General features: G+C 44.2%; 1 protein-coding gene across 1 annotated transcript; it reads left to right on the top strand.

The window, feature by feature from the left end:
- Positions 1–8,853: 8,853 nt before the first annotated feature.
- LOC140209573 (SLAM family member 7-like) lies at positions 8,854–25,773 on the top strand. The gene is made up of 4 exons (XM_072277848.1): positions 8,854–8,908; positions 15,148–15,468; positions 22,951–23,236; positions 25,599–25,773. The coding sequence occupies exons 1-4, from the start codon at positions 8,854–8,856 to the stop codon at positions 25,771–25,773; spliced, it is 837 nt and encodes a 278-aa protein (XP_072133949.1).
- Positions 25,774–26,047: the final 274 nt, after the last annotated feature.

The raw sequence follows: 26,047 nt of genomic DNA, 5'->3' as shown, positions 1-26,047 counted from the left end.
TGCAGGGAAGCTCCAAGTTTCAGTTCAGCCAGCAACCTCAGCTGGCTACAGAAACAGCTGGATCCCTACCTAGCTCAGAGTGGCTGGCAGCTACTCAGCTGGCCCAGGAAACAGCCAAATCCATACCACAAAGACAGCTCCAACTACCAACAGCAAGGCTTCATGAAGCAATCATTCTCCAACACAGCCTAAAGATGGTAAGTGGCCACTCCAGCCCTCCACCAGCAGCATGCTCCCAGGGGAACTGACAAGACAAACCAGCTACTCACACTCAACCCCAAGGCTACTTATATTCCAAGCTGCAAGATGGGAATCAGGTGCCTATGATTAACTCAAACAAGGGACAGCTGGAAGATCCGGAGTCCTTAGTCCACGGACCGGACTGTGAACTGGAATGCGGACTTCACAGACCGGACCATGACAAGTTGTCAAAGTGCTTACGTGGACCCCACTTGTGTGCACGGCAGGATGAACTCTGCCCACACCAAGTGATAGATTGAGTATGATACTCACCTTGTTGTGGATATCAGAGATGTTTGCTGCTCAAATTATAGATGGTCTCCTCCTTCAGCCCCCTTCAACTGTTACACCAATGCTTGATCACACTGGGACTGGAGCAACACCCCCTCTGAGGGGTAGATTTGAATTTCAACAAGGAGGCACTCCCACTGGAAATTAAAATGGAATGATTCATGTTGAGCTCCCCCCCCCCCCCGCCCCCTGGCACCCAGGGAGACAGGTGGCTACAATTAAAATGGGCTCCATGGGGTGTGGAAACTTGGCACAACCCGAGTGAGACTCACCACTTTTTATAGATGCACCGTAGCAAGCATCCTGTCTGGATGCATCACAGCTTTGTACGGCCACTGCTCTGAATATGAAATGGCAGAGAGCTGTGAGTGCAGCCCAGTCTGTCACACAAAGCAACCTCCCTTTCATGGACAGAAACACGAGGAATTCTGCAGATGCTGGAATTTCAAGCAACACACATCAAAGTTGCTGGTGAACGCAGCAGGCCAGGCAGCATCTCTAGGAAGAGGTACAGTTGACATTTTGGGCTGAGACCCTTCGTCAGGACTAACTGAAGGAAGAGTTAGTAATAGATTTGAAAGTGGGAGGGGGAGGGGGAGATCCAAAATGATAGGAGAAGACAGGAGGGGGAGGGATGGAGCCAAGAGCTGGGCAGGTGATTGGCAAAAGGGATATGAGAGGATCATGGGACAGGAGGCCTAGGGAGAAAGAAAAGGGGGAGGGGGGGAACCCAGAGGATGGACAAGGAGTTACAGTGAGAGGGACAGAGGGAGAAAAAGGAGAGAGAGAAAAAAATTAATAATAATAATTAATAAATAAATAAATAACAGATGCGGTACGAAGGGGAGGTGGGGCATTAACGGAAGTTAGGGAAGTCAATGTTCATGCCATCAGGTTGGAGGCTACCCAGACGGAATATAAGGTGTTGTTCCTCCAGCCTGAGTGTGGCTTCATCTTTACAGTAGAGGAGGCCATGGATAGACATGTCAGAATGGGAATGGGATGTGGAATTAAAATGTGTGGCCACTGGGAGATCCTGCTTTCTCAGTGGCGTGTGTGTGTGTGTGTGTGTGTGTGTGTGAGAGAGAGAGAGAGAGAGGAGTCGAGAGATCTTGAGAACTGAGGAAAAATGCAGACAGAGAGGGAGAGACACAGACTAAGAAACCGAGAGAGGAACGTGGACACAAAGACTTCTGAAGAGAAATTAAAGGTACATTGAAAGAGATGTGTGGTCAGAGACTATGAGAAAGAGGGAGAATCAATGGACAAGAGAGATAGACAGAGAGGTTGTGGGTAAAGGTATGGAGTCTGAGAGAGGGAGAGAGCAAGAGATGGACAGAGACTGTGGTTGGAGATTCAAAGATTCAAAAATTCAAAAAACTTTATTGTCATTGTAACTGCACATCAGCTCTGCAGGGCAGAATGAGACAGCGTTTCCCAGGAGTAGTGCAATCATAACATAACAAACGCAACACTAAATAATAAACATAACAATAAATAGTAAAACACAACAGCCACATGTCCGTTAAAATCAATTTATAATTATCCAGTGCAAGTTAAAAGTGTCCAAAGCAGAGTTAGGTGGAGCAGCTATTTAGCAGTCTGACTGCCTGTGGGAGGAAGCTGTTTAGTAGCCTTGTGGTTTTAGTTTTGATGCTCCTGTAACGTTTGCCTGATGGCAGAAGAACAAACAGTTCATGGAGAGGGTGTGAGGGGTCTTTAATGATGTACCATGTCTTCTGGAGGCATCGACTCTGAAAGAGGTCTTGGACAGAAGGTAGGGAGACCCCAATAACCTTCTCTGCTCCCCTAACCACCCTCTGCAAGGCTCTGCACATCTTTGCAAGATGTGGAGAGAGTTAATGGGATGTGTTTGAGTTTACTGCTTGTGCGCTTTGCTTGTTTGGAGTAGTATTGCCAGCTCCCCATCACACTGTATTGGATAGGTGTGACAGAGCCAGTTTCCATGCCTTTAGTTACTACCCCTCGACCAGCAAGCTCTTGTATAAAAGTGGATAACTACCCTCATTGTCCCATCATTAAATGTTCTTCCACCAAAGATCTCACTTTAAAGATTCATAATCTCATTATCTCATGTTCCCAACATTCATTGCTATTTATTTATATTTGCATTTGCACAGTTTTTTTTGTCTTTACTCTGGTGGATCTTTCATTGATTCTGTTTTAGTTACTATTCTGTAGATTTGTTGTGTATGCCCAAAGGAAAATAAATCTCAGGGCTGTGTATGGTGATATATATGTACTTTATTAATAAAGTTTACTTTGATCGCTTTGAAGTTTATTTGATTCTAATATTTGTTCTCCAAGCTGAACCAAATGAAATACAAGTTTTAAATTCAAGCCCAAGTTTCAACTTTAATTATCATTCAAATATACATGGATAGAGCCACACGACAAGGTGCAAAACACATACCAACAGCATAGCGCATTGCTTAAATCACACATTTGTTTATTCATCAGTTCAGAAAAACACAGTCACAAAGAGAAAAAAATACATAGCCGAAGACTTTGAGTTGTCCTGGTCCAGCTTGTTCTTCCAGCAAGTGAACACTGGAGGGCAGCACAGACAGGAGGTTTCAGACCCCAACCCAGTATGAAATCTGATTTAGACAATCCACATAGTGGAGTGAGAATGATTGCGGGGGCAGTGTATTCTGTGTGGTATGTGGGAAGTCTGGGACACCTCCAGTCTCCCAGATAAACACAACTGCACGAAGTACACCAGGTTTCAGCTCCTGAGAGAACATATTAAGTAAAGGATCTCAGCTTGATGACCTTTGACTCATACGGGAGAATGAAGAGGAGATAGAAAAGAACTAGAGAGAGGTAATTACCCCTGGATTGCAGGAGTGAGGTAACTGAGAGACTGCCAGGAGAAGGAGGGGAAATGCACAGCCAGTGCAGAGTACACCTGTGGCCATTCCCCTCAATAATAACTTCAGATACTCTTGAGGGGGATGACTTACCAGGGAGGAGCCACAATGACCGGGTCTCTGTCACTGAGTCTGGTGCTGTGGCTCAGATGAGCAGAGAGGTGAAGAGAACTGCAGTACTGATAGGAGATTACTTCGTCAGAGGAACAGAGATGAGGTTCTGTCGGTGAGTTAGAGACAACCTGTATGTTGCCTCTCTGGTGCTAGGGTCAGGGATATCTTGGTTTCTGACCATGGCATTCTCCAGGGCGAAGTTGAGCAGCCGAAGTATTGGTACATCTTGCCACTAATGACATAGGTAGATAAGGTGAGGAGGTCCTGAAGAGAGGTTTTATGGAGCTGGGTAGAAAGCTGAGAAACAGGACCATCAGGATGGTAATCACTGGATTGTTGCCTGTGCCATGTGCCAGTGAGGGTAAGAATAGGATGATTTGGCAGGTGAATATGTAGCTGAGGAATTGGAGCGTGAGGCAAGAGTTCAGATTTATGGGTCTTTGTGATCTCTCCTGGGGCAGCTATGACCTGTACAAAAAGGATAGGCTACACCTGATCCCGAGGGTCTCCAATATCCTCGTGGGCAGGTTGGCTAGAGTTGTTTAGATGGGTTTAAACAAGTTCAGCAGGGGGTTGGGAACTGGAATGATAGTGCTGAAGATAAGCCCTATCAGATGCAAACAGATGCAATGTGTAGTGAGACTCCTAGCAGGGAGAGCTACATGATAGGGAATAATTGCAGACAACAGGAAGAGTTGTAATGTAAAAGGTGTTCAAAATCGAGAAAGGTGAATAAAGAACTAAACGTATTAAATTTAAATGCAGGCAGTATATGGAATAAGGTTGAAAAACTTGTAGCACAGTTACAGATTGGCAAATATGATATTGTAGGCATCACTGAATAGACAGGAAGGCAGAGGAGCTGGCATGGCTTTGTTGGTAAAAAATGAAATTAAATCATTAGAAAGAAGTGACATAGGGTCAGAAGATGTTGAATTGTTGTGGATAGAGCTAAGGAACTGCAAGGATAAAGACACCCTACTGGGTGTTATCTATAGACACCCAAACAGTAGTAAGGATGTGGTCTACAAGTTACAATGGGAGATGGGAAATGGCTGCAAAAGGGTAATGTTACAGTCGTCATGAGGGATTTCAATATGCAGGTAGATTGGGAAAATCAGGTTGGTGTGGGATTCCAAGCGGGGGAATTTCTAGCATACCAGATATCTTTCTAGAGCAGCTTGTGTTTGAGCCCAGTAGGGGATCAGCTATTCAGGATTGTGTGTTGTGCAATGAACCAGAATTGATCAGAGAGCTTAAGGTAAAAGAAACCTGAGGGGTAAGGTATCATTATGTAGTCAAATTCACTCTAAAATTTGAGAAAGAGAAGCTAAAATCAGATCTTTCAGTATAACAGTGGAGTAAAATATATCACAGAGGTATGAGAGAGGAGTTGTCCAGAAATGATTTGAGAAAAAAAAATCACAGGTAGGGATGACAGCAGAGAAGCAACGGTTGCAATTTCTGAAAGCAATTCAGATGCTCAGGATATATAAGTCTCAAAGAGTGAGAAGTATCTTAAAGGCAAGATGACACAACCATGGCTCACCAGGGAGGTCAAGGCCAACATGAAGGCCAAGGAAAGGGCTTATAATAGAGCAAAAAAATTGGACAGAAGGCAACTAAAAGTCATTAAGAAGGTAAATATGGAGTAAAGCTAGCCAATAATATTAAAGACAATACCAACAATTTCTTCAGGACCATAAAGTGTAAAAGAGAGGTGAGAGTGGATATTGGGCCACTGGAGAATGATACTGTTCTGGGGACAAGGAAATGGCAGACAAACTGGATAAATATTTTGCATCAGTATTACTGTGGAAGAATCAAACAATGTGGTGGCAGTTTCAGATATCAGGGGTCATGTAATGTGTGAAGTTACCACGACTACAGAGAAGGTCCTTGGGAAACTGAAAGGTCTGATGGTGGATAAGTCACCTGGAACAGATGGTCTACACCCCAGGCTTCTGATAGAGGTGGCTGAAGAGATTGTGGAGGCATTAGTAATGACCTTTCAAGAATCATTGGATTCTGTAAAGGTTCTGGAAGACTGGAAAATTGCAAATGACACTCCACACTTCAAGAAGGGAGAGAGGCAGAAAAAAAGGAAATTACAGACCAATTAGTCTGACCTCAGTGGTCGGGAAGATGTTGGATTCAACTGTTAAGAATGTGTTTTCAAGGTATTACAAGAAAGATTCGTGCATGGTTAAAGCAGTAGCTGATAGGCAGGTGGCAAAGGGTAGGAATAAAGAGAGCCTTTTCTGGTTGGCTGCCGGTGAGTATTGATGTTCCATTAGGGTCTCTGTTGGGATTAATTCTTTTTACATTATATGTGAAGGATTTGGATGGTGGAATTGATGGATTTGTCGCAAAGCTTGCAGATGATATGAAGATAGGTGGAGGGCAGGTAGTTTTGAGGAAGTATAGAGATTACAGAAGAACTCAGATTAGGTAATGGGCAAAGAAGTGGTGAATAGAATACAGTGTTGGGAAGTGTATGGTCATGCAAATTTGGTTGAAGACATTAAAGTACTGATGATTTTCTAAATGGAGAGAAAATACAAAAATCTGAGGTGCAGAGAAATTTAGGAGTCCTTGTATAGGATTCCCTAAAGTTTAAGTTGTAAGTTGAGTCTGATCACATTCATGTTACAAGGACTACAACGTAAAAACAAGGATAAAATGTTTAGTATTTATAAAGCCCTGGTGAGACCACTCCTGGAGTGTTGAGAGCAGTTTTGGGACCTTTATCTGAAAAAGGATGTGCTGAAACTGGAGAGGCAACAAAGGAGGTTCAAGAAAATTATTCCAGGATAAATCAGCTTGTCATATGAAGTGCGCTTGATTGTTTTGGCCCTATAGTCAATGGAATTTAGAAGAATGAAGGATGACCTAATTAAAAACCACCAAATAGTAAAAGGTCTCGATAGAATGGTTGTGGAGAGGATGTTTTCTTTGGTTGGAGTTTTGGAGACCAGAGGGGACAGACTCAAAATAGATTGGCATTCTCTTTGAACGGAGTTTAGGAGGAATTTGTTTAGCTAGAGAGTGGTGAATCAGTGGTATTTGTTGTCACAGGCAGCTGTGGAGGCCAATTCTTTATGTATATTTAAGGCAGAGGTTGATAGATTTTTCATTGATCAAAACATGAAGTGATACAGGGGCAAAGCAAGTAATTGAGGCTGATAGGAAAAATGGATCAGCCATGATGAAATGACAGAGCAAACTTGATGGGCCAAATGGCCTAATTCTGTTCCTATATCTTATGGTCATCTGGAGATCCAGCAGCACATCTTGCTCACGTAACAACTAAGTCAATGCACCTCCCCGTCATTGGTCTTTCCAAAGAGCGAGTAAACTTCATGCTGTGGACACTCCCTCCTCTGCTCAGCTGCTTTGTCCATTCTCTGACTTCCTCTGCTGTCCATAGTGTCAAACAGCACCAAAACCGGCCCTTTGATCCATGAGTGAACACCGATCATCAAACACCACTTTACAGCAATACCATTTCATTCATCCCATCACCTCCCCCACATTCTACCCCTCACCCTCTCAGTGGGGGCAATTTATAGTGGCCAATTAACCCACCACCCTTGTCTCTTTGGAATCTGGGAGGAAATGGGATCACCCGGGGTAAACTGAGCCTTCACTGGGAGAACATGCAAACTCCACACAGATGGAATCTAAAACCAGGTTTAAACTGGGTTTGCTGGAGTTGTGAGACAGCAGAGCTTCCTGCTGCCCATCTGTATGTGTTTTCTCTCTCACTCCAGAGACAACTGGACTCCAGCACCATTTTCTGTTTCACAGCCTCAACCACTTCCTGCCACCATGTTACAACTTTGCAAGACTTTCACCAAGGTCACACACTTCTTGTGTCGCTGAAACCCTTCATTCGTATTCTCTGCCTTGTCGATTAAACTGTTGTGTTTCGATTTCAGTGGCTCTGTTTCATCTGACTGACCTGTGCCAGCCTCTCACTGGATCTGGCACAAGGCCACAAACAGTATTAATTTATTGCTCTTGCCCCATGTCACTTCCTTTGTTCAACCCAGTTCATCCAAATACGCAGCTCAGTCTTCCTCAGGTCACACAGGCTGTTTCTTTGATAAGCCTGTCAGTCTGACGAAATCAAAATGAGCTTTTTATTTGGAAATGATCTCTTATTTATCAGATTGTTGACCCCACTGCATCTACTTTTTGCTGCTCTGATGAAACCATCCCCGGGTGGAGCCAGCTCACAAAATGGTGGCCGCAGAGAACACACATAAAATGGCAGCTTCCATTCCTTCCACTACAAAGAATATATTTGTTTGTACTGCTTCCCTGTCCCTGGCTCATTTGGTGTTCTAAAGTTTTTTAATCCCTTCATGACTGACAATCAGGTCTGCTTTCAATCTCTTGCTTTGTTGTATGAAAGCTTCAGACATCAGGGAGATGAGATTGTTTGGTCAGGTGGGCAGAGGAAGAGGCAAATGGAGAATAAAATGGAGTTTGTGTTGGATCAGGGTAAATGGACATACCTGTATTCGGAGGCTGTGTCCTCTTGTCCTACACTTCTCCACCATAAGAAGTACGGTCTTAAGAGGACTCTTATGCCCTCTGTTGAAGTCTTTCAACGTTCGATAGGTTTCAATGAAATTCCCACTCATTCTTTCAAATTTCAGTGACTCCAGGCATTAAATACTCCTCATATACTCTACAACATGAAATCCTTGAAAGTGAGTCCATCGATTGTGGAATCAATTCAGAGTGGCGGTGTGTGAAGTTATCCACGCTGGTTCAGGAGTCTGATGTGTAACTGTCCCTGAACCTGGTGGTGTGGAACCTGAGGTCCGTACCTCCTTTCTGACAGCAGCAATGAAAGGGGATTATGGACTGGATGATTGGAGTCCTTGATGATGCACGTTGCTTTCTTGTCGCAGTGCTCCTTGTAGATCTGCTCAGTGGTGGGGAGGGTTTTTCTTGTGATGGACTGGGCCATATCCACCACTTTATGTTGGCTTTTCTATTCTTTTGGTCAGGACTGTAGAGATGAGATAAAAGATCAGTCAGAGTCTCATTGATTGTGTAGCAGGAGCAAGGGGCCAAAAATTCTCCTGGTTTTATTGTTCTTATTTGGTGTGGGGTGAAATACTGACATCAGTCAGTCCGCTCTTGATGTCAAGCGCTGTGGCTTTCTGCTTCTGATCACACCTCTGTATTTCACCTTTTACACAACACCTACTTTCTTGTCAACTGCTCATCACAACGTACCCACTAGGAGAGGAAGCTTTGTGCAGCCCACCAGCGTCTATACTGTTCTGTGAGAACAATGAACACCAGGCATCTGCTGATCTCCTGCTGGCTAACTCTTTGCGCCTCACTCTGTAAGTTTGGTTCAGAGCAAGTTTTTGTCTTTAACATCCTTCTCTCCAGGTTCGCTGTTACTTTCTGGACTCGGGTATTTCTGGATCCCACACTACCAGGGCAAGGAGAGTGTAGGTTGGGCACAGTGAAGCTGCTTCTCCTGTCACAGTTTCATAAAACACGAGATTGACATAGAGGGCAAGAAAAGTTTGGTTACTGGTGGGTATTGGGACAGAGAATTGGCTCTTTCTGTAGCCATAGAACCATCCTGCTTCTAATTCTGGAAATGGAGCTTGAGAAACAGGTATCAGTTGTTCACAGGATTGAGAAGGATTGGCAGAGATGTGGAATTAAGTACATATGACCCAGGACCCCTCAGATCCCTGGAACTGGGTCCTGGTCTGGAGATGTTTCTTTCTTTTTAAATCTTTTTATTAATTTTTCAAAATTATAAACTCAGTAACAAAGTTGGTACAAAGAGATTGGAAAAATGTTCATCAGCATATATAAAATGAATTTTAAGTAACATAGATATAGAAGACTTCCAAACTCATAATGAGATTAAACATTAAAAAAAAATAAAAAGCAAGAAAATATATATATAAACAAAAAAAAACCCCAAAAGAAAAAGAGAAAAAAAAAACCCAAAAAAAGCAGAACAGGGCTAGACCAACATCTTGTATCAGACACGTTCAATAATGTTGTTAACTCCGCTCCACTGATTATATAATTTAAATTTAGAAAAAAGATTCGGAAAGGTCAGATTACATCATTATGAAAATGTTGCATAAAAGGTTTCCAAGTCTCTTCAAATTTAACCGAAGGGTCAAAAATATCACTTCTAATTTTCTCTAAATTTAAGCCTAATATGGTTTGAGAAAATCATTGGAATGTAGTTGGAGGATTAGTTTCCTTCCAGTTCAATAAAATAGATCTTCTCGCCATTAAAGTAACAAAAGCTATCATTCGACAGGCTGAAGAAGACAAAGATCTATGTTCTACCATTGGCAATCCAAAGATTGCCGTAATAGGATGAGGTTTTAAATCGAAGCATAGAACTGTTGAAATAATATCAAAAATTTCTTTCCAATACTTTTCTAAAAGAGGACAGGACCAAAACACATGAGTTAAAGAAGCCACTTCAGAGTGACATCTGTCACAAGTAGGGTTTATATGGGAATAAAAATGAGCTAGTTTATCTTTGGACATATGAGCTCTGTGTACTACTTTAAATTGTAATAATGTATGTTTTACACATATAGAAGAAGTACTAACTAATTGAAATTTTTTCCCATATCTCTATAGGTAGGGAAAGTTGAAGTTCCCTTTCCCATTCATTTTTGATTTTATCAGATATATCTGGCTGTAATTTCATAATTATATCATAAATTATTGCTATTAATCCCTTCTGCAAAGGATTACAACCTTTAAAAGTATCCCAGAGTATCCCACTGGAAATATCATCCGTGAAATTCGTTGTAAAGGAAAACTTAATCTGTTCATCAATAAGCCTAACAAAATCTGAACCTTAAGGCAAAGTGGTATTAAATCGCCAAAGGGAATTAGTAGATGTATCCCTTAAGTTAATAAATAATTTCAACGGTGCATGGTCAGAAACAGCAATAGAATCATATTCGCAAAGGAGATGTTTCATGGGAAAAGATCCTCATGGGGAATCGCTGTAGGAATGGTGGATGGTGGGGGCAGGAAGTGGTGGAGGGGCACTGGAATGGAGAAAGAGAGTGGAAATTGTTAACAGTCATCCTCGTTTTTGGTCCCAAGTGCTGGTTTTCACTCTCTCTCGGCAGACAGACTGTCGATCTGTCAATAGCCCAAATCACAATATTGGACATACAAGCAGTGAGAGAGAATGATAAATAAAATCCTGATATCATTGCCCGAAATGGTTGTTAACCTGCAGAATTAGTCATAAGCCTGAGGATTGAGATTGATTACGAACACAGCAAAGGGTAACAGATATATCGTTGAAGAAAGCGAAAATGGAAAGTTGAAGGATATTAAGGACAGACTGTGAGAGCCGGAATCAGGACATGAAACAAACACAGCAGCAGGTACAACTGTAGTTCCCTTACAGACAGACGTGGGTCTTTGTAATGGGGAATGAAGGAACAGTAGAGGAAATAACCATGGCTTTTTGTGTGTCTTTGTGGAACACACAAAAACCTGCCAGAAATACAGGATAGACAAGTGTTGAATGCAAGTGTAGAAATAAAATCAATTCAGCGTCAATGATGAAATAACATCATGAAAATGGATAATTGACACAGGCCTGATGATCTCCATCCCGGAGTCTGTGGCAAGGTGTCAGTAGAGTTACTCAACTTTCTGGTTATCATCTGGCAAACTCTACAGTTTCAGGAATGGATCCTACAGACTGTTTCAAAAAGGAGGGAGAGAGAGAAAACTGGGAACCACACATCTCCCCAGCTGACACTGGGAGTGGGGAGAATGTTGGAATCTGTGATAATGGGTGAGAAATGGAAGCTGAAGGGGAATTATCACAAAGATTCACCAGACTGGTTTCTGATGTGGTGGGTCTGACATGTCACTAGTGTGGGTAATAGACTGGGTCTCTATTCAAAAAGTTCAAAATAAGTTTTATTATCAGAGTACGTATATGTCATCACATACAACTCTGAGATTCTTTCTCTGCGGGCATACTGAGCAAATCTATAGAACATGAACTGTAAACAGGATCAATAGACAACAAACTGTCCAAATACAAATATAAATAAATATCAATAAATAACCTGTTCTTGAAGCTGGTGGTGTAAGTCCTGAGGCTCTTGTACCTTCTTTTTTTTTACAGTATATCAATAATAATAAAAAAACAAAATGTTAAAGCCTCTTTTTATGGAAAAATAAAGAAAAAAAGAACCCCTACTAACTAAAACAGAAAAAAAACCCTAATAACAAAAAAAACAGGGGAAAAAAAACCCATTTGGAGCACAAACCCAGAACTATATGCCATACAAGCTTCTATAAAAAAACATCAATCCGCCAACCACATTTATAAATTTATTAATTTAGTTATTTATAAATTAATTTAATTTTTATTTGTACCTTCTACCTGATGACAGCAGTGAGAAAAGAGCATGGCCTGGCTGGTGAGGATCTTTGATTATGGCAATGTTTCACGTAGATGCTTTCAGTGGCTGGGAAGGTTTTATCCGCAATGTACTGGAACGAATTCGCTACATTTTGTAGGATCTTCTGTTCAAATACATGGTGCTCCCATACCAGGTCATTACGAAGCCAGCCGGCATACTGTGGTAAATCACTGGGATTCTCCGGTGATCTAGAAATTCTTCTTTCATTGATAGATTTCTATATATTAAGGAAATCAAGGAAAGTGGCAAGAAAATGTTTTAGCCAGGGGCAGGTGAATATGTTGTATGGTTCAGTGGTAGCACGTCCGCTTCCTGCTCCTGCTCGTCATGTTGACACGAGCTCAGCAAAGTGTTTGTGAACCCGGATCACAAAATGGAACAACAGAGCAGAGAGTGTGAGTGTTTGCATATGTGTGTGTGTGTGAGTGTGTGTGTGTGTATGTGTGTGTTAGAAAGAACATGTAACACACAATGGGAAACTTGAGTAAGGTGTCTGTGTCAGAACTATGGGTTGTTTTTAAAGAAGAAAGGGATTTTATCAGTTTGTATGTGGATTGTATTTTCTCAGTGTCACCTCATGGGTACGTAGTGTTCCTTGGACTGTGAACTTTTCGTGTCTAATTGTTTCTCTTTGAACAAAGTAGGTTTTCACTTTGTGTTGCAGGTGTCTCATTTGGGATCACAGGGATTGTTAAGCTCTGTTTGTATTGATCACTTTTATTCAATTTGGGTTGATGTGCTTTCTTGGTCACTGTGTGAGTTGGAGAGACCTGGAGACTATGCTGTTGATAAGGATGTCTGCTTCGAATCTGTCAACCATCTCTACAGTAGCTGTTTTGATCAGGACAGGGTTGTGTATACACTCACGCACTTCCTTGGGTCAACAACTAGATCTTCTGTCTTGATTATGTTGAGGTCTATGTTGTTCTGACACCATGACAAAAGCATCATGATCACTTTCCTGCAGAGTGAACTCTCACATATGATCTTCAGTAGTTTGTTTAGGTTTAGACAAATTCAGTTTGTACTCCTCCTGTTTATCGAGACCCCTCTCCCCTTCCTTGTTGCTCCTCTTCAACCTTCCAGATTTCCCAGCATTGGGGTCCTCCTCCCAACACAGTTTTATGGAATTTCAACTCAGTCTACCTCCCTCGTGATTGGATTCAGTGGAAGTCTGATCACAGTCTGTCCCAGTGGAACAGTGCTCTCCTTCTCCAGTACTAATGCCAGTGCCACAGGAACTGAAAGCCACACCAGACTCTGAGTCACTCCTCCCTGATCCCATTAACCGCGTTAGGATGTGTTTGTGGGTTGGGTAATAATACAAAGATTAAGACGTTTGTGGTCATGTTTGCGAATGTAACCCCGGTTGCTCAGTGTCTGGGGAGATTTTACACTCTGCGGCCATTTATTGATAACATCCTGTATCTTATAAAGTGGCCACTCAGGGTATGTTCATGGTCTTCTGCTGCTGTCGCCCATCCACTTCAAGGTTCAAGGTGTTGTGCATCAGAGATGTTCTTCTCCACAGCACTGTTGTAATGTGTGGTTATTTGAGTTTCTGTCACCTTCCTGTCAGCTTGGACCACTCTGGCTATTCCCCTCCATCCTTTCTTATAAACAAGGCACGTCTGCACAAAGAAATGCAGCTCAATGGATTTTTTTAGTTTCAATCACCATTATCTGTCGTATCTAGAGTTTGATGTGTGTGAAAATCCCAGCAGATCAGCATTGAGTTGCTGCCACGTGATGGCTGATTTGGTATTTGTTAACGGGCAGGTGTCGGGTTGTATTGAATAAAGTGACTATTGAGTGTGATCCAGGCACAGCCCTGCAGTGCATTCAGTGACCAGCATCTCAGTGTGGAGAAGCCATCCACAGTGAGACAGAGAGAGATACTGCAGGGAACTCGTACCTTCAACCCACCAGGTCAATGCTAACCATCAACCACCTGTTTACACTCATCCTACATTAACGTGTCTGGTCCAGACAGCGTACCTGGCCGAGTACTAAAGATCTGTGTGGTCCCACGAGCAGGAGTATTAAGCACTTTCTTCACTGTACAGTCGCACGTGGCTGGGAAATGGGTGAGATCCAGAGAAGCTGCCCCAAAGACACTCTGATCCATTTTTTAAAATATCTCTGTCTCCATCGTATGATACAGGAGAGGGAAGCAGTCAGCAGTTCAGGACACGTTTGTGGAATGAGAAAAGAGCCAACATTTCAGGTCAAAGACTCTTCATTAGAACTGTGATGAAGAAAAAACTATAGGGAAAGCAGGTGTAGGGGTGTCTCTGACAGGGTGCCATGGGGATAAGCTGGCTACAAGATTATCTGGTCAATGGGTGACTGGGAGCAGTTGGAACAGGGAGAACATGCACGAAAGGATGTTGACGACAATGTATAGACGTGAACTATTCAACAGGAAGCCTGGTCTGGTAGGTCAGGCTAGACACCATCTCCACTACCACATCCAGCTAGATTCTCTTACACCCTTCTTAAGCCAATCACCCCTGGTGGGGCACAGGCTGCTGACAGCAGCTCACTAGAGACCTCTATCCATCTAAACAGGGAATTCTGACCCTCTCGGACAACAGAAAATGTAGCATTGGACTGTACACCCTCTTTGCTCCAAGGTCATATGAGGAGTGGCAGAGTCCTCACAGACAGACTCTAACTGGGACTCCACCTTCACCACCTGACACTGGATGTCCAGGCAACAGGTGAAGGTCGGACAGTGCAGAGTGTACAGGAGCAGCCAGTGCAAGGAACCCCCTGGGGACGGGAGGTGCAGCCTGTGAGACATTTCCCAGAGATGGCTCAAGTTGTGCTGAACCAGCTCTTTAGGAGAGCTTGGGGGACCCAGATCCAGGGACAATTCTGGCTGAGTGGTAGTCACCTTGAGTCTGATCAGTTGACCTCCTGACCCCTGCACACACACAGTGAGGGTATCCCAGTATCCCAGTGTCTCGGCATGAAACAACACTAACTTTGTGCTGTCTGTCTCACAGGGCTGGGAACAACATGATGGGCCGGTTGGCTTCCTCCTGTGTCTTTGATTTTCCCAGGTCTGATTCCTCTTCCTATCACTGACCTCACCTACGGACTGTCTTGTCTTGTCTCCTCAGCTGGGACTGGGACTCCTCCCACCACTGTGACCGGAGCTCAGGGACAGTCAGTCTCCTTACTTTTTGGGATCCCAGTCAGTCCAGACTTTGAGGTTCATTGGATTCGGGTATCGCCCAGAATCAAGATTGTGAAGTACTCGAAAGAGAACATCAGCTACTTCAGTAATGAGCAGTACAAGAACAGGATAACCTTTCATCCTGGGAACGTCAGTCTGGAAATCCATGATCTACGGAGAGAGGACTCTGGTGATTATGAGGTGATTTGTACAGCAGCAAGTTCAGGAAATGAATATAAAACAACAGTGCGACTGGAGGTGTACGGTGAGTGAGACCGGTCCCTGAAACACCCCTAATGGATGGGTGAGGGCAGATCCTGTGTGTTTCCCTGTTTACTGAACCCCACTGACTACCCGTGTCCAGATCTGGGCTCACGGTCCCAGTGTAGTGAGGCTGAGTCAGTGTGAGGTTGGAGTACACACCTGTCATATCCACCCAGACTGAGACAGGAGCCGGAAGGGATCGAACCAACATTAGGGAATCTCATGTATCTGAGACAGAGGGAGCTCAGCACACAGGGAGAATGGACCTGCTGTGAATGGCCTGAACAGTCTGTATCTGTTTTTACACACTGTATCTCCAGTCAAAGGCCTGGTCTGTCATGTTCAGGGATCCCAGTTTCCCAGACCACTGCTTGTTAATTCCCTAGACTGAGGTCTGAGCTCAGCAAGGTGTTTATTCCTCAGCCTTCATGCTGTGCTGTGCTGAGTGAGACCCTGTGTATTCATTACACTGAATATAGTGTCCCAGTGAGTGACACAGTACACGGACACAACAGCACACTCACACACAGTAATATGGTTCCTGACTCACTCTAACAGTAATATCACATTCACAATAATCTCACTCAGCAATGTTTGGCTGAGAAACCTTTTCTCCTCTGTTAGGACGTATTGTGTAGTTAGGGAATACACAAATATTAATCTCACCAGAACCCATCTTCAGATATGAAGGTGGATTGTAGATTGAATTTAAAATGCAGCTCTGAACAGTACTTTTCCTGTAGCTGTGGACTGGAGTTGATTGCAGACCAGACAATTCTGATGAACATTCATTTTGTGTGTCTGGAGTGTGGGTGTGAACGACAAGGTAGGTGAAAAATCTATGTAGGGCCAAGGAAGCATTGTTGGTACATTGTAACGGTACAATTATCCTGCATTTACCTTTGACCTTTAGCATGTCACAGTATTATGTAATATTGAATCGGGAGGCTGTTTCCTCCAAGATTGTCTCAATATGACGCCTGTTTTTGGAAATCAGACATTTCTATATCCAGCAGCTTTGGTGTCTCTCCGGTGACTTCACCTTACAACATCCTCCATCCCAGTGTTAATGTTCACCATTTGAAGGAGGAGAACATCAGAAGGTGAGAAATAGAAAACAGAAGATAGAAAATCATGAACATGGGTTAAAGACAGAGACCTCCTCTGGGATCGAGTAGGGGAAGAAAGGGATTGAGGTTTACAAAATTATGAGGGATACAGATCGTATAAATGCAAGCAGGATTTTTCCACTGAAATTGGGTCAGAGTGGAATTAGAGGTCATGCGTTAAGGGTGAAAGGCAAAATGTTTAAGAGGACATCCTTCATGACACGTGCTGAGCATGTTGTATGATCTTCCAGCAGAAGTGATGTATGTGAGTTTGATTTCAAAATTTAAAAGAAATTTGCAGAGGTACATGAATGGAATGGTTATGGGGGCTACGTTTTGGGTGCAGGTTGATGTGACAAGGTGGATTAAGAAATCGGCATGGACTAGATGGGCTGAAGGGCCTGTTCCTGTTCTGTAGTATTCTGGGACTCTATGACTCTCTGAATCAGACAGTAGTCAACAAAACTTTTCATACAATGAACCTGTTCTGAACATCAGCTCTATAAAGGAGGGAGAGCCACAAGTTCTGCATCTCATCCAGCTGGAGATGGGCCCTTGTCTATACATTGGTCTCACTGGAATAGTGTCAGAAGTCAGAATCAGTGTGTCAGAGTGGGAGCAGGATGGAGAATCAAAGTGACAGCAACTAGAACTTCTGAGTTACAATTGTGCCTGAACTGAGATGTCCCTCAAGGTGGTCAGTGACACTGTGCCTGGTTTCTCAGTGGAGAGGAGGCCACCGTGTGGACACTGAGTGCAGTTCACTGCATTGGGAGTGCTCGTCAATCTCTGTTTCAGCTTTTGGTTCCCTGCATGGAGGGAAGGGAAACTGTGAAAGTTCATATGAAGCCCCCCTCCTCTGGATGTCCAGAAAGTGGAGTGGGACATGGAGTGGTGGGAGTTGTGGGTTTGGCAGAAGAGCAGAGCGAGGTGTTACTCAGGGAGAAACTGGTCAAAATATGTAAGAAAGAGGGAAGGGAGTGGAATGTAAGTGGATCATCAAATTTGCGGATGACAGTAGTTGTGGGTATAGTGGACAGTTAAGAAGACTATCAAAGCCTGTAGCAGGATTGGGACCAGCAGGAATAATGAGCCAAAAATTGTCAGGTTGAATTTCATGCAGACGAGTACGAAGCCTTGACCCTTGGGAAGTAAACCAGCGTGGAACGTACATGATGAGCAGTCGGGCACTGAAGAGTGCGGTAGAATAGAGAGATCTGGGAATGCAGAAACATAATTTCTTGAAAGTAGTGTCTCAGGTCGATAGGGTCATTAAAAAAAGCTTTTGGCACATTGGCCTTCATAAATCAAATTATTGAGTACAGGAGTTGGGATGTTATGTTGAAATTGTACAAGACCTTGGAGAGGCCTAATTTGCAGTATTTGTGCAATTCTGGTCACCTACGTACAGGAAAGGTATCAATAAGATTGAAAGAGTGCAGAGTATCAGGACTCGAGGACCAGAGTTATAGGGGAAGGTGGAGGAATTTCTTCACTCAGAGGGTGGAACAAGGTGCAGGTGGAAGTGTTGGAACCAGGTTCGATTTCAATGTCTAACAGAAATTTGGATAAATATTGGGAGGAATGTGGAAGGCGATGTCCAGATAAGTATCAATGGGACTAGGTATGGACTAGATGGACTGAAGGGTTTGTTTTGGCACTGCAATACTCTATGATTCAATGGAGTCTCATTGAAAGGGCCAGGAAGCATAGATGTTGATGCACTGAAGGTGGAGACCAGTGGGGTAGAAGGATCGGGTCAGAGGAATCTTCTCCTTGCTTTCGGTGGGAGAGGGTGTGAGAACAGAGACGTAAGAAATGGCTCAGGTTTCAGGATCTCAAGACGTCATCATAATCTGGGCAGGCAGAGTGGAGATTGAGAGACTGACAGAATAGAGTGGGCTGTGTCTTGTTTTGGACCAGATTAGGGCAGGTCAGGGCTGGGGCTCACTCAGGTTTCGAAGGGATGCCGGGGCCACACACAGGAGGAACAAAAGACATGGAAATGGAGAGAATTCCTGGAATAGAGTGCTATAAACAGGACATGATGGAGAGTTTGTCGATTGTGTTTGTGGATTGTGCTTGGGAAAGGGGGCTCAGCACGTGGAAACTTCCACCAGCAACAAGTGATGAACAGAAGGGTGAGGGATCGTTGGGTAAAAATGAGGTGGGCGTTGCTTGAAGTTTACTCTGGACTGTTGGGGATGGGATGGGGGAGATGGGGATCGAGGTGTCCACAAGAATCTCCTTTAGATCACAAGATCACAAGACAAAGGAGCAGAAGTAAGCCATTCGGCCCATCGAGTCTGCTCCGCAGCTCCCCCATGAGCTAAACTATTCACCCATCTAGTTCCATTTTCCGGTTTTTTCCCCATATCCCTTGATACCCTGACTAATTAGATACCTGTCAATTTCCTCCTTAAACACCCTCAATGATCGGGCCTCCACAGCCATATGTGGCAATGAATTCCACAAATCCACGACCATCTGGCTAAAAAAATTTCTCCTCATCTCTGTTTTAACTGGGTACCCTCTAATTCTAAGACTATGGCCTCTTGTCCTGGACTCACCCACCAAGGGAAACAACCTTTCCACATCTACTCTGTCCAACCCTTTCAACATTCGAAACGTTTCTATGAGATCCCCTCTCATTCTTCTATACTCTAATGAATACAATCCAAGAGCCGACAGATGCTCCTCATATGTTAGCCCCTGCATTCCAGGAATCATCCTCGTAAATCTTCTCTGATCTCTCTACAACATCAATGTATCCTTTCTAAGATAGGGGGCCCAAAACTGCACACAGTATTCCAAATGAGGTCTCACTAATGCCCCATAGAGCCTCATCAACACCTCCTTACTCTTAGACACTATTCCTCTTGAAACGAACGCCAACATAGCATTCGTTTTCCTTACCGCCAATCCCACTTGGGGGTTAACCTTTTAGGGTATCCTGCACGAGGACCCCCAAGTCCCTTTGCACTTCCAATTTTTGAATTTTCTCCCCATCTAAATAATAATCTGCCCGATTATTTCTTCTTCCGAAATTACAACTGTACATTTGTCAACGTTGTATCCCATCTGCCATTTCTTTGCCCACTCTCCTAAACTGACTAAGTCTCTCTGCAACCTTTCCGTTTCTTCAACATTTCCTGCTTCTCCACCTATCTTGGTGTCATCCGCAAACTTGGCCACAAAACCATTTAATCCATAATCCAAATCATCGATATACATCGTAAAAAGAAGCGGCCCCAACACCGACCCCTGCGGAACACCACTAGTAACCGGCAACCAATCAGAATAGGATCCCTTTATTCCCACCCTTTGCTTTCTGCCTATCAGCCAATGCTCCATCCATTTCAATTCTTTCCTATAATTCCATGGGCTCTCATTTTGTTAAGCAGCCTCATATGCGGCACCTTATCGAAGGCCTTTTGAAAATCCAAATACACAACATCCACAGCCTCTCCCTTGTCAATCTTATTCGAGATTACCTCAAAAAATTCCAATAAGTTGGTAAGGCAGGATCTTCCCTTCATGAAACCATGCTGGCTTCGGCCTATCTTGTCATGCACCTCGAGGTATTTCATAACCTCGTCCTTGAGGATTGACCCCAATATCTTTCCAACCACCGATGTCAGACTAATAGGTCTGTAATAGGTCTTTTTGCTGCCTCCTTCCTTTCTTAAATAGTGGAACTACATTTGCGACCTTCCAGTCCTCTGGAACCATGCCAGAGTCTATTGATTCCTGGAAGATCATTTCCAATGCTTCCACAATCTCCAAAGCCACCTCCTTCAGAACCTTTGGGTGCACCTCATCCGGGCCAGGAGACTTATCTATTCTTAGTCCACTTAGCTTCCCAAGCACTTTCTATCTAGTTATCTTGACTGTACCTAATTCTATTCCCTGATACCTCTGGCTATCAGGTATATTGCTCATGTCTTCCACTGTGAAGACTGATGCAAAATATTCATTCAGTTCCTCTGCCATCTCTTTGTTATCCATTATAATTACTCCAGCATCATTTTCAATCGGTCCCATATCTACCCTTGTCACTCTTTTACTCTTCATATATTTAAAAAAACTCCTAGTATCCTTTTTTATGTTAATCACCAACTTCCTTTCATAATTCATCTTTTCTTTCCTAATGACTTTCTTAGTTTCTTTCTGTAAGTTTTTAAAGGTCTTCCAGTCTTCATTTTTCCCACTAATTTTTGCTTCCTTGTACGCCGTTTCTTTTGCTTTTATTTTTGCCTTAACCTCTCTCATTAGCCACATTTGTGCCATTTTTCCATTCATGATTTTCTTTTTTCTTGAAATATATTTTTCCTGCATTTTCCTTATTTCTTGTAGGAATTTCATCCAATTCTGCTCTGCCGTCCCTCCATTTAGTTTACTTTTCCAATTGACTTGGGCCAGTTCCTCTCTCATACCACTGTAATTTCCCCTGTTCCACTGAAATATCGATACACCTGATACCAGCTTCTCCTTTTCAAATTTGGAACTGAACTCAATCATATTATGATCACTACTTCCAAGGGGTTCCTTTACCTTCAGCTCCCTAATCGCCTGAGGTTCGTTACACAGCACCCAATCCAAAACAGCCAGTTCCCTGGTGGGCTTCTGGACAAGCTGCTCCAAAAAGCCATCCTGTAGGCATTCTACAAACTCCCTCTCCTGAGATCCATTACTTTTCCGACTTTCCCAATCCACTTTCATATTAAAATCCCCCATAATTGTCTTGACATTTTCCTTCTGACACGCTTTTTCTATTTCCAGCTGCAACTTGTAGTCCACATCCCGACTGCTGTTTGGAGGCCTGTATATAACTGCTATTAGTGTCTTTTTACCCTTGCCATTTCTTAATTCTACCGATAAGGATTCTACCTCTTCTGATCCTATGTCCTTCTTTCTATTGATTTGATATCGTTACTTACCATCAGGGCCACGCCACCCCCTTTACCACCTTCCTATCTTTCCTATGCACTGTGTATCCTTGGATATTCAGCTCCTAATCACATCTGTCATTTAGCCATGACTCGGTGATGGCCACAATGTCATATCTTTTAACCTGCAGCCGTGCAGCAAGGTCATCCACTTTATTTCTAATGCTGCGTGCATTTAAGTACAGTACATTTAGATCAGTATCTGTTGTCGATTTTGCTATATTTCTATTTTGCAGCAAATTACCCTGTATATTCACCAGCCTGTCCTTCTTACCATCTTTGCTGAACAGTATTTTTGACTTATTTCTATTTTCCTCTTCCTCGACCCTAACACCTTGGTTTCCTTCCCCTTGCCAACTTAGTTTAAACCCTCCCTAATAGCTATAATAAACAATCCTGCCAGGATATTAGTACCTTTTGAGTTCAGGTGTAATCCATCTTTTTTGTACAAGTCATACCTTCCCCAAAATAGATCTCAATGATTCAAGAATTTGAAACCCTGCCCCCTGCACCAGTTACTTAGCCACACATTCATCCGCTTAATTTTGCTATTCTTATCATCAGTAGCGTGCAGCTCAGGTAGCAATCCTGATATTATTACTCTGGAGGTCCGGCTTTTCAATTTTCTTCCTAGCTCCCAGTAATCTTTCTTTAGGACCTCCTCTCTTTTTCTGTCTCTGTCATTGGTACCAACATGTACCAAGACTTCCGGCTGCTCGCCCTCTCTCCTCAGAATACTCTGGACTCGATCTGAGACATCCCGTACCTTGGTACCAGGGAGGCAACACACCATCCGGGTATCCTTGTCCGGCTCGCAGAATCTCTTGTCCGTCCCCCTTACGATGGAGTCCCCTACAACTACCGCATTTCTTCTTGCTCTCTTGATTTTGGCACTGGGTGGAATGCTAGAGTCTCGTTCACTGTGGTCCTCCTTTGTCAGGTCTGCCTCTTCAACAGAATCCAAAACGATATATTGATTTCTGAGGGGGACTGTCATGGGGTGCTATCCACTACCTCTCTATAGGTAGTATCTATCACCTCCTCACTTTCCCTAATTAGCCGAAGGTCATCTATTTCCATCTCCAGCACCTTAACACGGTCCTTCAGAAGCCTCATCTCAGTGCACCTGGTGCAGATGTAATCCTTGGGGAGGCTGGGGGTCTCCCAGGGTCCCCACATCTGGCACTCCAAGCACAACACTAATCCTAGATGCATACCTCTAATGCTACTGTTCGTACCAAATACCAGAAGACTGTAACTTATTCCGTTACTATGAGACTCAACGGTTGCAGGAAGCCTCTTCCCGTCTCCATCAAAGCCCGTTGAGCCAAAGCCCTTTCATGCTGCACCCTCTCACTTCTCAACCCACTCCGACGTTGCCCGCTGGATATTTACTCATCTTTCATCTCTTTCTCACACCCTCAGAGCCCGTGTCAGGAGTAAACATCACGCCTCAGAACATCACTGGAATCTGTATCGTCACCCTGACCTGCTCCGTGACCTCTGGCAACCCCACCAACTTTAGTTGGTGGAGAGAAGTTACAGGAGACAACAGCAGCCATCACATCTGGAAAGACGGAAAGACGATACGGGTTGATTGCACAGCAGAGATGGAGGATGTTGTGTACAGGTGTGAGGCCAGAAACCCTATCAGTGAGGACACCGCACAGGTCTGGCTGGGGGACGTCTGTAATCTGGACACATGTCGTGAGTGTCAGAGGAAGAAGTTGCAATTTAGTTAGATCCCCTGTCCCAGGAGTGTGAGACAGGACAGCGTAGAGGAGCTTCATAAAAACATAAAAAATTTACAGCAGATTACAGACCTTTTGACTCACAATGTTGTGCTGACCATGTACCTACTCTAGAAACTGCCTCGAAATTCCCTACAGCATAGCCCTCGATTTTTCTAAGCTCCAAGCACCTATTGAACAATTTCTGAAAAGACCCTACTGTATTCACCTCTACCACCATTGCTGGCAGTTCCATGCACCCACCACTTTCTGTCTGAACACTTACCTCTAACACCCCCCTTGTACCTACTTCCAAGCACCTTAAACGATGCCCCTTTGTGTAAGCCATTTCAGTCCTTCGAAAAAGCCTCTGACTATCCACACGATCAATGCCCCTCATCATCTTATACACCTCTATCAGGTCACCTCTCATCCTCCGTCGCTCCAAGGAGTAAAGGCCGAGTTCACTCAACCTATTCTCATAAGACATGCTCCCCAATCCAGGCAACATCCTTGTAAATCTCCTCTGCACCCTTTCTATGGCTTCCACATCCTTCCTGGAGTGAGTGAGGCGACCAGAACCGAGCACAGTACTCCAAGTGGGATCTAACTAAGTGTATCACCACTGATTTTAATCCAGCTCCCTCACATTGGCCCTCAGTAACCCCTCTCCTCGAGCTCAGCCTCCACCTCCCTGACCACTCGATGCCTCAGCCATCCGAAATAATCCTTCTCTCCAATCGAATCACTCCCTCCCTCCAGCAACAGTGCACAGTTGATTCAGTGTGGACCTTCTGCAAAATGTACTGCAGTTCCTCACCCAGGCTGTGCTGACAAATATGAGCAGAGGCCTGAGTATAAAATACAAAAAATGATGGTTGCCGATAAAGTAAATGGTTCTCTACAGTATCCTGTCAGACAGAATACATACAGACTGGAGTTGTTGAGAAGGCATATGGTACATTAGCCTTCTTCAACCATGGGATTGAGTTCAAGAGCCGAGAGGTAATGTTACAGCTATAGAGGACCCTGGTCAGACCCCACTTGGAGTACTGTGCTCAGTTCTGGTCACCTCACTACAGGAAGGATGTGGAAACCATAGAAAGGGTGCAGAGGAGATTTACAAGGATGTTGCCTGGATTGGGGAGCATGTCTTATGAGAATAGGTTGAGTGAACTCGGCCTTTTCTCCTTGGAGTGACGGAGGATAAGAGATGACCTGATAGAGGTGTACAAGATGATGAGGGGCATTGATCATGTGGATAGTCAGAGGCTTTTTCCCAGGGCTGAAATGGCTAACACAAGAGGACACAGTTTTAAGCTGTCTGGAAGTAGGTACAGAGGAGATGTCAGGAGGAAGTTTTTTACGCAGAGAGTGGTGAGTGCGTGGAACGAGCTGCCAGCGATGGTGGTGGAAGCGTATACGATAGGGTCTTTTAAGAGACTCCTGGACGGGTACATTGGAGTTCAGAAAAATAGCGGACTATGGTACCCAAGGTAATTTCTAAGGTAAGGGCATGTTCGGCACAACTTTGTGGGCCGAAGGGCCTGTATTGTGCTGTAGGTTTTCTATGTTTCTATGTTTGAGAAGATGGGCAATCACAGTTTTGATTCCTCCACCATTTCCTTAATTCCTGTCACAAACATTTCCAAATGTGTCCGTCAACAGTATTGTTCTTTTGTGTCCCACTGGGAGCACCATAGAGTAGGAGTGGTTGGAGGGCAGTGATCTGATAGTGACTGGAGGAAATAGGGGATGAGGGGACTGAGGGGTATTGGAGGGGAGGGGTGCAGGTCAGTGATGCTATGTTAATTAGAGGGAATGGGGGATGAGGGGACTGAGGGGTATTGGAGGGAAGGGGTGCAGGTCAGTGATGCTATGTTAATTAGAGGGAATGAGGATGAGGGGACTGAGGTGTATTGAAGGGGTGGGGTACAGGTCAGTTATGCGATGTTGATTAGAGGGAATGGGGGATGAGCTGACTGATGGGTATCAGAGGGGAGGTGATGGGTTTGGAGGTGAGTGATTTGATGGTGATTGGAGGGAATAGGGATGGAGGGATTGAAGGGTATTGGAGGGGAGGGGTGGGGTGGAGGACAGTGAGGTGATAGTGATCGGAGAGAATGAAGACTCAGGGGACTGAGGGATATTGGAGGGACTGAGGGATGCTGGAAGGGAGGGGAGCGGGGTGGAGAGGTGGGGTTTGGAGGGGAGTTATGTGATGGTGATTGTAGGGTACTGAGGGACCGTGTTGAGGTGACAGGGAGTTTTCTCCGACTGAGGAGGGATGGAGTGAATTCATCAATCCTGTGTCACTGGGAGCATGAGGACTGAATTCATTAGGAAACCTCTTCTACTCTCTGTTACAGCAGTGCCAGATGCAGTGATCCTGGTGATCAGATTGTTCAAGATGGGGACCCTCCTGATCTTTGCTCTCACAGTGATCCTCACGGTCACACGGAGGAGAAGACCTGAGGGAAGGGAAGTAACTTCAGGGACTGAAGGCAAGTGGATCTGACACCCTGTCGTTGAGTCTGGTATTTGGGGGAGGGAGGGAGAGGGGCTGGGCAGGGAGGTGACAACAGGGGTGGGAGAGAGGGCTCAGATAAAGTGGGGAATGGTTTCAGTACAGATCCTGTCACCTCTCCTTTCTGTCCCACAGACCAAGCGGAGACAGGCATCATTTACACAAATCTTCAGAGAATGCAGAAGAATCACAGTGTCTGGCAGCCCCCCAAGGGGAATGACAGGGTAATGACAGACACGTTACCCCTGGAAAGAGGTCACTCCGG

The sequence above is a fragment of the Mobula birostris genome, chromosome 14 (assembly GCF_030028105.1).
Source record: "Mobula birostris isolate sMobBir1 chromosome 14, sMobBir1.hap1, whole genome shotgun sequence".
In the NCBI taxonomy this organism is placed as follows: Eukaryota; Metazoa; Chordata; class Chondrichthyes; order Myliobatiformes; family Myliobatidae; genus Mobula; species Mobula birostris.
The sequence above is the reverse complement of the archived record's forward strand: the minus strand, read 5'-3'. Positions and strand labels throughout refer to the sequence as shown.

Coding starts and splice junctions, on each gene's coding strand:
- LOC140209573 (XM_072277848.1), top strand. CDS start 8,854: ATGAACACCAGGCATCTGCTGATCTCCTGCTGGCTAACTCTTTGCGCC. Junction 15,469..22,950: donor AGTGCGACTGGAGGTGTACG/GTGAGTGAGACC, acceptor TCACACCCTCAG/AGCCCGTGTCAGGAGTAAAC. Junction 23,237..25,598: donor AATCTGGACACATGTCGTGA/GTGTCAGAGGAA, acceptor TGAATTCATTAG/GAAACCTCTTCTACTCTCTG.